General features: G+C 39.9%; 2 protein-coding genes across 2 annotated transcripts; one reads left to right on the top strand and one right to left on the bottom strand.

The window, feature by feature from the left end:
• The first annotated feature begins 4997 nt into the window (after positions 1 to 4997).
• Positions 4998 to 7776, top strand: LOC128743127 (uncharacterized). The gene is made up of 3 exons (XM_053839650.1): positions 4998 to 5232; positions 5325 to 5728; positions 7486 to 7776. Exons 1-3 carry the CDS (start codon positions 5020 to 5022, stop codon positions 7730 to 7732), a joined length of 864 nt encoding a protein of 287 aa, XP_053695625.1. The 5' UTR covers positions 4998 to 5019; the 3' UTR covers positions 7733 to 7776.
• Positions 7777 to 7836: 60 nt separating this feature from the next.
• On the bottom strand, positions 7837 to 8175 carry LOC128740375 (uncharacterized). The gene has a single exon (XM_053835913.1). It carries the CDS (start codon positions 8173 to 8175, stop codon positions 7837 to 7839), a length of 339 nt encoding a protein of 112 aa, XP_053691888.1.
• Between the last annotated feature and the right edge of the window lie 4138 nt (positions 8176 to 12313).

Below are 12313 nucleotides of genomic sequence, written 5' to 3' on the forward strand. Positions count from 1 at the left end.
TCGTTGCTACATAATTAGCGAAGAAATAGCAAAGGTGACTGTCCGCCAGTTCTTTCCGTGCAGTTTTAAACACGTTGCGTTTAAAATTAGATTACAACAAAACTAAAAGAGATATGCGTTTCAGGTCACAGTACGAATTATACATCGGTATCAGAGCTTCTAATTGGTAGATAAAAGCAAGCAACTTTATCACGCCTTTTTAGGAGAAATGAGCGAAAACGCTTTGAGAATAATTTAGTTTTTTGCTTCTGAAAAGTTTCTAAATCTCGTGAACTAGGAGGTTTAATGGCAATTTTCAGTGTAGAATTTTCTCAGCTTTCGAATTAAGGCCACAGAATTGCGCTAGTTAGCATACTTTTTGTACCAGAGCTAATTTAAGAGAAACAGAACCGAAAACTAAAAATGCTTAATAACTCTGTAACGATTGAGATTTTACCATGTGCATAGAGGAATTATTTTCGTCATAGGGTTTAGTTCTAATTCCCGTCGTAGTAAGCAATGCCATTCTAATTTCCATCATTTGTTGGATAGATTTAATGAATACTGCAAAAGTTCTTGTGCTGATTTGACTAAAACACACTTACCTTCCGATCCGTGAACTTTGAAATTACTGAAAAGCGATTATTAAATCATATTACCTATTAAAATTGTGCAACTGATTTTATTTCTTAAATTCATCGTACCGTTTATAATTCACATCAATGTTTACGAAGCTAACGCGCATGCATTTGTGTAGGACAGCATGACAAATGTTATTCTGCAAAATTTCTGCAGGTCAGGCAAGCTTTCCTAGCTGTAGAATAACGAAAATGCCTTCGTGAGCTATTTTCATTTATAAATGACGGAAATTAAAACGATTAGTCGGCATTTTATTCTTCATCGCACGAAAAAACGTAGGAAATTTGGCTGGTAGGACTTCTTTAATGATAAAAAGCATTTAAATAGATCTCAGCTCACTTTGATGGTAATGCATGATAAACAACAAACTAAAATATTAGGTAATAACTAGTTTTGCGTTGTGTGTCATAAAAATACTGATATTTTTAATAATTTGTGTTGGATTGGATAGGACGGGAATAGGCAATTATGACGAAGCAGCAACATACCCTATGTGGTTTTCTGAAAAATTTGCTGTAAGGGGCCAAACAAAATGCTGCGTCAACGCATCCGTCAGCGTCAATTTGACAGTAAACCCATGGGAAAACTGTCATAATAACGCTGACGGATGCGTTGACGCAGCATTCTGTTCGACCCTTAAGCTACATAACATCCTGCATATCGACGTTAGATTATTTTTGACGCAATTTTCGTAATTCACGCGAATGTTGGAATTTACACGGATGTGCTCTATGAGTCTAACTATGAGTTTTTTACGATTTTTGAATTAACGCAGTTTTTCTACATCATTTTTTGAATTAAGCGGATTTTTAAATTCGAGCGGTTTTTTCGACGACTTTGATTAAGCACTGACGAACTGACACGACACATAGAAGAAAATCCTCTAAAAACCATCGTCCTACACATTTTGCTTGCACACTAGCACCCTCTATTATGCAGTAGCTTGCATTTGCAGGGTTTTATGCTGTAGGATTTTTACATTTGTATGGTTTTATACTGAGAACTCAAAGCAGCACTCGCGCGCCGCGGTGTGTCCATTTTGCGAAACATGCTTTTTTGAAAAATGAGTGGTTTTTGATTGGACGATGGAATTAACGCGAGTGTCTCGTCTGTTTGTCTGTGGATTAAGTATTACTTCCGGGGGAGGCTGTGTCTGTCACACTGATCCGGAGATGGCGATCGTCATAACGTCCACTCCCTCACAGGCACCCTCGCAAGGTTCTGCCATCCTGCCATGCTACTACATGCTCCTTCACCGTTCACTTTCCTTGCACCTGTCGTGACGTGTACCAATCCAGAGATGGCGACCGTGACGACTTCCATCTCCTCACGCTCACCCTCGCAGGGTTTCTTGTTGGGTTCAGCACTTATGCACTGCACTTCCACTTCACCTGTCGAGACGCGAACCGATCCAAGGATAGCGACCAACATAACATCCATCCTCTCACGGTCGCCTTCGTAGTTTTTCTGTCCAAGCTTGGTTTGGTCCGTCGCGCTCGTCACTCCATCGATACGTTTGTCGAGATTGTCTGCTAATCAGGATTGATATTTCGCTGGTAGTTTTTCCACTGTCGTTGTAGTTGCAACATAATCTGTACTACAACGCCGGTGACGGCATTCCACACGCTCTCCTCCCGACACATTTCGCCCACTATGTTCTCCACCGTCAGGGGCATCTTCCTTCGTTTCGCGGCAAGTCGAGGACATTCAAAAACCAAATGCTGTGGTGTTTTTACCGTCTCTCTGCATTCCGGGCAGACTGGTGTCGCAGCGTGTCCGAACTGATGCAGATATTGCCTGAAGCAACCGTGACCCGAGAGAAACTACGTCAAGTGGAACTCGACTTCTTCGTGTTTCCTGTTCAACCAGATTGACAGAACCGGTATGAGTCGGTACGTTCATCTACCAGTTACGGCCGTATCCCACTCTTGCTGCCATTTGCTTAGCGACTCTTCTCTCGCCAGCCTCCAGGCTTCTCTGGTGTTTCTTCGTCCGTAGCAGTCGTTATCTTCTCCGAGTATGATGTTGATGGGGATCATTCCAGCGATAACACATATTGCCTACGACCATATTGTTCTATACGTACTGGCGAATCTTACAGCCATGAGTCGGAAGGTACTATTCAGCTTCACGCGACTGCGCTTTGATTGTAGTGCTGCGATCCAAGCTGGATCTTCATGCCGCAGTATCGACGATGGCACACTAGCCAGCAGTTTCCGCTTGCTACTACTCGGCCCGTAACAATTCGGCATGATTCTGGCTATCGCATTGATAGCCTTCACCGCCTTCTCGCAGGCGTAGTCGACGTGTCAGTTGAAGTTCAACCGGTCGTCTATCATTCTCCCAGTTACTTGACCGCGCGCGTTGAAGTAATAATGTGCTCTCCGATGGTGACGGCTGCATGTTGTACGGCTCTATGGTTGCTAACCAGCAGAACCTCCGTTTTATGCTGGGCGATTTGTAACTTTGCACCATGCATCCAGTTCTCGATAGTTCTAATCGCCTCTGTCACCAGCATTTCTACCTCCTTCAGTGACTCGCCTGTCACCGATAGCAGGATGTCATCGGCAAAGCCGACGATCACCGCCCCTCTAGGCAGGTTCAAAGACAGTACACCGTTGTACATCCAGTTCTAGAGCGCTGGGCTGAGGATGGACCCTTGTGGAACTCCAGACGTCAAGGTTTAGAAATTTGTTGAAAAACACGAAATTGATCCGAGGCTCGGTATGTGTGTGTATGTGTGTATGTGTATGTGTGAGTGTATGTGTGTGTGTGTGTGTGTGAGAGAGAGAGAGAGAGAGAGTCAATGATTTTTTCGATCGCCTGTTTTTCGAAGATGGCTAAAACGATTTCAATACTGCGAATGTATCTGCGTAATAACCGCTTAGTTAATTTCGTGGTACGCAAAAGCAAAGCCTAGGTGCTACATTCCGTTATCGAAACTTGACCTTTATAGGACAAACTTCGCAGCCAGCTATTAGAGTGCAGGATAATTGCAGGGCCAGTTGCTACGATCCTATTGACTCTAACAGCCTCTCTCAGTCAAGATTCGAACATACGACGACTGGCTTATTAGGCCAGCGTCATACATCGAAGCCAACTGGGAGGCAACTTGTACTCACTCAAATTAAAAAGCTTTCTTAATTTACCCAGCAATTTCATGAAAAAAGAATTCATCAATTTTTAAAAGTGCTTCGATATCGTTCAAATTTTGTAAACTAACTCATTTTCAGAAAAGTTTTGACCTGTATTTTATCATTTGGCGTTTGAGGTGCCTCCTTCTGAGTTAGGGCGCTTCCAAAAATCGTCGTTTTGCCAATCTTTTTTTAAATATTTTCTTTTATGCGCCACGTATATTCCGTGTAAAAAAAAAGACTTGAGTGGGCTTCATTCGGGGAAATTATATTTGTGAAAGTGGAGAAAAGTTGTATAATCCTACGCGTATTTTTACTTTGAATTAGAAAGGAAATTTGAGTAAGACTAGACACACTTGGAAAAAGCCTTGCAACGTAATTATTTTTCACGATTTGTCAGTTCATAAATTCTGCTGATCCCGAAAGGAATTGATACTTTCGGGAATTTGTACATTGGGGGAAATATTTTTCGGGGAATTGGTACATTCGGGGAAAATCTTTCGGGGGATTGCTATATTCGGGAAAATGGCAAAATTGGTCGCGTTTAAAAAAACCGCGTTAATCAACATCGTTGTAAAAAAACTGCTTTATTTCAAAAATAACCGACAAAGCTAATTAAAATATGAAAATCGTCGAGAAAACCGCTCGAATTTATAAATCGCTGCGAAAAGTGCACTAATTCAAAAAATGATGTAAATAATACCGCGGTAATTCGAAAATTGTAAAAAAATGTGTAAAAAAAGACCTGAGTGAATAATCAATAAACCATTGCAATTATTAACATTATATACAAAAAACTTTTTACTTTTCACTAATTTTAAGTAAAAACTCTACTACATTTCATCTCTTATTAATTCGTCCATCTGTAGATGTCAAAGTTTGAAGCAAGTTTCGGTTCGAATATTGAATATTCTATTTGATCTCTATGTCATGATCTCTAAAAAGCTATTAACACAATAAAAATAAGATACGTTTTATAGCATCCTACGCAGAGTTCGTTGATTGTGCACAAGCAGTAATACTAAGCTGTACACCCGCTAATACAGGTACTTATCACAATGATTCGCTCTCGCGTTATATTTCATATAGATGGGCTTCGCGCGTGGGAAGCGTTTATGAAGCTGAGGAAGAAACTTCACTCGTTCGCTCTAAATTTTCGATTTATACTCGAACGAATTGTTACTATCTCTCGCTCTCTGGTATCGGCATTCGTGCGGTGGCCATCGTCACCGCCATTCTTCAGTCGACTAGTTTTGTGCAAACTACGATGAGTGCCAGTGCGGATTCGTTGACTGTGATATCACCAGCAGATTGGCCAGAATTGCGTGATTTATACCGTGACAATTGGCCATGCAATCTAGTGGCGTACCACACTGTGGACAATTTCATTCGTTGGCATCAGAAGGATCCCCACATCAAGAATCTAACGTTTTACAGCCTGAATAACAACTGGCGAACGGACGGTACTTACGTGATAGTGGTAAGTGTGAAACAGAGCGCAACTTTGACTATGTACTATTCGCAATGCAGTTTATGACGATGATGTTGAAATGAGTGTGTTTTCAATTGCAGGATCGCTATCAGCTGTTTTTGTATACTCTCGCTCCCAGCAGCAGTGACGTAGTAGAGCGAGCATTGCACTTGCTAGATTGGAACCGAGGGTTCAAAGTAAGTTCATTCCTTGCCAGACATCGGAACGCAGTGATTAATGTGGTTGAGGCCAAAGGCCTCCGGAAGGAATATGATAGCTGTACCTATCTGTATCATATGCCAAAGGAAGAGTCAGCCAAACTGAGCAGCGTGGTTCCCGACGGATTTCGGTTAGGCACATTAACAGAGGAAGATGTCACCAAAGCGGATGCAGTATGGCCCAATAAGCACGTTGGGTCCTTATTTTTACTGAAACGGCTTGCTGCATGGAATCCCAATGTGGCACTGTACAATCCTAGTGGTGATCTGGTAGCTTGGTGCTTTAGGTAAGGAAAGCAATGGTAATATTGTGAGTAGGTATCAACAACTTAGATTTTCGTTTGTTTGAGACGTTTGAGGCCATTATTTAGATCACATATTGCGTTAGCGGCACGTTTAAAGATCTCCGATAGCTTGTTTCATAAGTAAACCTTGAAAGGCGCATGAGCAAAGATAAAAGAATTTCTTTACTCATATTTGAGATTCTATTACGACGCTAACGATTTTTTTTCTAATTATTTTTTATTAACTATCAGAACAATCAAACGAACAGAACAATCTGTTGAAAAAGCCAAATACCAATTATTATGGACGGTTTTTTGATTAATCAAAATAAAAATCAATCAAAAGTAAGGTCATATTTAAACTTTCACATGCTATGATAGAAATAACGCTTACCGGTCTAGGGCACAAGTTAAGACACGGTATTATATCATCATACCCATATAGCGAACTTCTAAGCTCAGTGTTAAAACTTGCTTCAATCAATGCTTTTATTCAATAGAAATATAGTCAGGTTCAATCAGACGGGTAATTCTGATTCAGATATGATATGATATGATTTATCTACTTTTCATGAGTAGGTGGTTTGCTGAATAAATCAATTTAGCGCAATGTATATAGCGGATATAATGTTGGTTAATTGAGCTTAATATGTAGAACGAGTCAAGTGGGCCGATGTGAGCAGGTTTGACTTTAGCCAGATCTCGTCAAAATAAACAGATCAGAAGAGCTTAGCTAATTTTATAGTGGAATGCTGGTCACGTTTGTGTGTAAGGTAAACACAGTAGTTTGACTGGAGAATTGAAACCAAATCATACCCATCTTCTACCTACTACGGTGGGATTTCGATTTTGGCAACGATAGTATTCGTTTTTGGTAACACAAAATATTTCACTTCCAAAAATATTCTTAAGCGTCAATCAGTTTCCGTATATTATGCATTGTTTTTTTTGTTAAAATTTAAGCCTTTTTGCGTAGTAAATGCGTATACTCCAACAATTGATAAATTTAACGTATGATTTTTATGAAAATGGTCATGTTATTATGTTTTGATTTACGCGGAACGTATCCTTCGCGTACAAAGCGGTTTGAGGGTATTTATTATTATTCCGTTCCGTCTGAACATGTTTTGTCCTGTTTCCTGGGCTGCAACCGTCAAAGCACAAAAGTTACTTTTCACCAGACCTTGTACAATTATTTCATCCGTGTTTGAGAAGTTACGAAATCCTAGAGAAAATGACCCTAAAGAAGATTTCAATGTTTTTTTAAGAAAATGCACTGCAAAGCAAAGCCTAGCCTAAGTACTACATTCCATTACCGAAACTTGATGTTCTGTTGTGCTGTTAAAATACAGAACAATTGCAGGGCGAAAAGCAGAATAGTATCAATTGGCAATATGGAAATCAAATATTTAACTTCCCATCATCAAAACTTGCTGATTCTTTAGCTAACATAGTTGGTAAAATAATAAAAGATAATATCATAATTTTGTTCCTTTAACTGCTTTGAACAAAGCATTGGAATTAAATATGGATGAAAATACGGAACAAATTCTTTCCGGAATTCGTCCAAAAGGAATCTTATCATATCATCTCAATAGTTTATGTTGGTTCACAAATTCACTGAAACTGTTCTTAAGTATACTGCCACTACTCGCTTATCAGTCCCATTTATATAGGAAACTCCGTAGGAGGTGGGACTGTTATGCGAGTGGCGGCAGTATATTAAATTACCTATATTCTTCTTCTTCTCACTTTTCCAGACTACAAGCAGGACCGCTTGGCGCCCTTCAGGTTGACGAGAGGCATCTAAAGAAGGGCTACGGTACTATAGTCACTATCGAAATGGCCAAAAAACTTGCCAGCATGGACGAAGATTGTTTTGCTTTAGTAAGCAGTGGCAATGTTCCTTCCAAACGAATGTTCGAGAAGCTTGGCTTTCGCCATTCCGATTATGCCTACTGGTTGAGAACATACCCCACTGAGCCTTCTCAATGGACTGATGAATGAATGAGAGTATATAATTATCGTTGAAAGCAATAAATTAGTCAAAATTATGCAATTCATTTGCTTTATTATTTATAATGACAAAGGTTCAGAATCGCCAAAGAACATTATCGACCGTAAATTTCCACTAAATAGTCATAGCCAATTCCGGTCCTGTATCCTGCCAGCAGAATAGATGCATTACGTTGTCCTAGACCACCACCTTGCAGAGAAGACATCCCGGTGCGGTTAGCTGATCGATCGTACGCTCGAATCGCAGTGATGTTATACGCTCCATTATAGGTCACAAGTCGGCTCACCGTCTGATTAACTATCCCCGGGGCAGAATAACCCTGAGAGTGCAGCACACGATCACCGGAGTTGATCGTTCCCAGGATCAAGTCCGAGGCTTGAATAACCCCAAAAAGGGCTACCGCGACTACAACACTTACAACGACTTGCTTCATCTTTTTGCTTCAATGAAGGGCTAGCGAAGCGAGATCAATCCTGTATCGAATACGAATTCCGTGCTGAGTGTCCAATTCATTTATATAGTCCATCTGTTATCAAATGGTGCTTGTTAACGAGTTTTACACCGTATCGCTACAAACGGAAGTGTTTGATAAGACGGCTGATATGCAACAAGTGTTCACGATATCTCGACAAAAATTAGATTTTTTTGGACTGAGGTGCGGTAGAGGATAGATTTCCATTAAGGGTAGTTTTCGTGTGAGATTGATTTTTCACTGTTTTGACGTTCGTCGATCAAATACTTTTTTGTTTTGTTCGTGGACGTCTGGAGAAGACTTTTAAAACTTTTGAGTTATTTTGTCCGGCAGAAGGGCATTGAGTTAAAACGCCGCTGCGCCAGGGTCGTCTTGTGGCAAATTTTTGAGATTTGTCAACGAAACACTGCCCAAGTAAGAAGAAAAAAAGTCTATACAGGGATACCTCGATATAAGACAACCTCGTTATAAAACAACCTCGATATAAGACAATTCAATAAAAGACATTTTTTACTTCGATATAAGACCCTTTGACATAGCTGGTAACGATATTCGAGCTAATTTTCCATTCCGAAATCGGCACCATGAAGATGTTCATTATTTCAAAATAATCCTAAGAATTGTAAAAGGCTAATAGCCCAAACAATAATAAATAGTTCAAAAAACGTAAACACACAGCACAGACCAAAATTGGCAACCGCTAATGCCAATTTTTTTTTTGAAAAAAAAAACGTGTTTCGATATAAGACAATTTCAATATAAGACAACTTTTTGAAATTATAAATTGTCTTATATCGAGGTATCCCTGTAAAAGTCTTCTTATAACATTTACTAACAAAACAAAAAAGTTTGTTGTTAAGGTCCCGAGAAAAAAGTACATGAAGTTTGGAAAACGTGTACAAGAGTTCCGTCTTGTCGCGTTGGGTTTGTTTCACGAGGTACTGGAAGATTTAGGTGCATTATTATTGTTCATTCACTTCATGTAGTAGATACGTTACAAAATAAATATCAAAACGACAAATAGATATCTAAAATAACAAATGCCGATTTGTTCAAAATACGTATATCGATGGACAAGACACAACACGTACGTCGGTCATGTCCCCTTAAACGGAAAAGCGATAATAGCTGGTCAATCATTCGGTGCATCTACACATTCATTCAATTATTTGAGCGAAATCGAAAGTTGCACCTTACATGCTTTGTACATCGTATACTTATGAATGAGACAAACAACATCGCTGGTTGTAACTTCTAACACGTGTGGTAGCTGTAAATCAATCTGATGAATTTATTACATAAACAGTAACGCTGATTGGGAACATTTCGGGGATTTCAGGTAGATAAAAATGTGTGCTTTTCGTATAAAAATTAAAAAAGATTTTCTATGAAAACTTGATCATACATATTTCGTTAGCTCACAAAAAAATTCGGTAGACTAGTTATAATGGCGGTATTTTTGCCCATTGGCATTTCAAATCTTGACAATATAGCAGATATTTATTCAATACGGCCAATTCAAAAAAATTTGAAAGTGAAATGAAACGCAGAAAATTTGATTAATTTTTGTGCTTATTGGCTATATTTGGTAGGAAATTTAAGCCATTGAAGATTTAAATATTCATTGAAACGATTCTAATGATTTTTTTGCACTGCTTAATTCTTACACGGAGAATAAAAATGTAGTTTCAACCATTTGTTATTATGTCAAGGAGCATGAGGGAATTTTTGATAAAGTATAGTCAAAGCGGTTCGGAGTTATGGTCTCCCCCTCTCTTTGTCAACCAGGGTGCTGATTCCCTGATGTCAAGGAACATGTGTGCTATGTTTGATATAGAACGGTCAAGGCGTTTCGGAGTTATGGCTCCACCCCTATTAGAGACCCTCCGCCCTTCCTATTAGGGAACCTTCCCCCTCCTTTTCGTAAACCCCCCAGTGCTGATTCCCTTATATCAAGGAATATGTGTGCCAAATGTGGTGGAGATCGGTCAAGGCATGCTAGAGTTATGGTGGAACATACATACAAACATGCTCACGTTCACTTTTATATATAGATCGAAAATAGATAGAGAGCAGATAGCTTACAAAAAGCTTATTTCCTCCGGAACATCAAACTTGTCCTGGGCTGTGAAGTACAGTAGCCCCGGAAGCTCGCCTTGACGTTAGTCTCATCATCCATGATGAGAGAGTTGAGAATTTTCCAAGTGCTTGCACAAAATCAATTCGCGACGTTGCTTTTCGGGTAACGCCATGTTTTTCTATTTTCGAAAAACTGACCGCGATATAAATACAGTGTAAATAATACAATCTAAAAAATTCCTACCCAAATTTTCAAGAGATAATACCTAATGGGCAATTTTCTACAGCGTGTTTTCCGAGATGCAATTTGATGTGGGACACCCTTTATGAGCAGTCCGTAAACTTTCTACAGCAATCGGCCTTTTAACCCGATGCCTTTCTGGCATAAAAATGCTAAAAACTGTTAATCGATATGGAAGTATATAATGTGGCGATTTTTGTTGCCGTTACCCTATGACAGCAAGAGAATTCCATGTGTGAAAAGCAAAGCGATGGGTAAAAACATCCTTAAGAACTTGACCCTTCTTTATCGACGGACTTCGCAGCCGGTTATTAGAGTACATAACAATTACGGGGCTAGTGCAACGATCCTACAGATTCAATAGAAGCATCACCCTGCCGAAATTCGAACGTGCGACGACTGGCATGCCAGTCAACCCAAATTGTTCTACATACCAAAACTCAAATTTTCAACTATAATTTTAAGTTCGAGTTGCTATAAGCCTGAGAAACGTGGTGTATCTTGATGAAGAAAATGCAAAAAAAGTCATATATTTATCATACACTACCTGCGATATATCATTCTCAACTCCTCTCCATCGTCCATCGTGTCATCAGAGACGGATAGCAAGAGACATTCCAGAACGTAGGTGAAAGTAAATCGGACATAGCTTGAGGGGAAAAGCTAACGAGATCCTCAGAGCAATACTTGGTTGGAATCTGCGGCGTTAAGGATATGCCGTTTTTGCATACCTTCATTATTGTGCATATACTTCATAATTTATTACCATTAAATCAAACTTGGGATATTTGTTTGTGATTTTGAGTACCGTGAGGTGCCCTAATTCCGTGAATTTTAGGGGGTGAGGAAAAGCCCACCTGAGGTCGACCCTCAGATGCGCGTAAAACCCCACCATCTTTTGACACAGTTGCTTCAACAGAGGAAGAAGATGCTTCTGTAGACACTCCTTGAGGTAGAACTGTCCGTTTATAGCCCCGGTAGCCACGAACGGCGCACTGGGTTTGCCACATGAGTAGATCATTTGCCAAACCATACATTTTCTGCTTTCAAAGTTTGCTTTCGGATCATCAAATTTGTGCTGGGCGGTGAAGAACGATAGCCCCGAAAGCTGCCGGAAGTCCGCTTTAACGTAAGTTTCGTCGTCTATGATGAGCATCTTCGTCAGCATCTAGGTGTACCGTTTCCGGACCCGTGATTTTTTCACCGTATTATGCCGTTCGTAACGATTTGGATCCTTCTGCACTTTGTACGTATGCAGTCCCTCCCGGTCCTTGGCTCTCTGAACGAAAGACTTGAACAGATTCAACTTTTTGACCACATTCCTAATCGAAGCATTGGGATTCCGCTTGAACGCTTTCACGACACGCTTGCGATCCTGATCATTTATAGAACATCCATTCTGACCGCGTTTCTCCTTCCGTTCGATGCTCAGAGTTTTGTAGTAACGTTTAACCACACCATTTTTTCTAATTTTCGAAAAACTGACAACGATAAAAATACATTGTAAACAGTACACTCTAAACTACCCAATGGGTAATTTTCAACAGCTTTTTTTCCGTGATGCAATTTGATGACACCCTTATGCTTATGGACATAGCCTCTACTAGTTGAGATTCGGCTCGAACCTACGACAACAGGCTTATTAGACCAGTGTCGTATCTCGAGGGAGGCAAATAGGCGGCGGTAATTAAATTAAGCAATTGAGAACTTATAAATAAGAAACCGTCTGCAATCCGAACTGATTCATGCTAAATATAGTTGCCATTCTGAGTCTCAATA

The sequence above is a fragment of the Sabethes cyaneus genome, chromosome 3, assembly GCF_943734655.1.
Source record: "Sabethes cyaneus chromosome 3, idSabCyanKW18_F2, whole genome shotgun sequence".
NCBI lineage: Eukaryota > Metazoa > Arthropoda > Insecta > Diptera > Culicidae > Sabethes > Sabethes cyaneus.

Excerpts from the sequence above, each read along its gene's own strand:
- LOC128743127 (XM_053839650.1), top strand. The coding sequence starts at position 5,020 with ATGAGTGCCAGTGCGGATTCGTTGACTGTGATATCACCAGCAGATTGG. Across the intron at positions 5,233-5,324 it reads ACGGTACTTACGTGATAGTG|GATCGCTATCAGCTGTTTTT; the intron begins GTAAGTGTGAAA and ends TTTCAATTGCAG. Across the intron at positions 5,729-7,485 it reads CTGGTAGCTTGGTGCTTTAG|ACTACAAGCAGGACCGCTTG; the intron begins GTAAGGAAAGCA and ends TCACTTTTCCAG.
- LOC128740375 (XM_053835913.1), bottom strand. The coding sequence starts at position 8,175 with ATGAAGCAAGTCGTTGTAAGTGTTGTAGTCGCGGTAGCCCTTTTTGGG.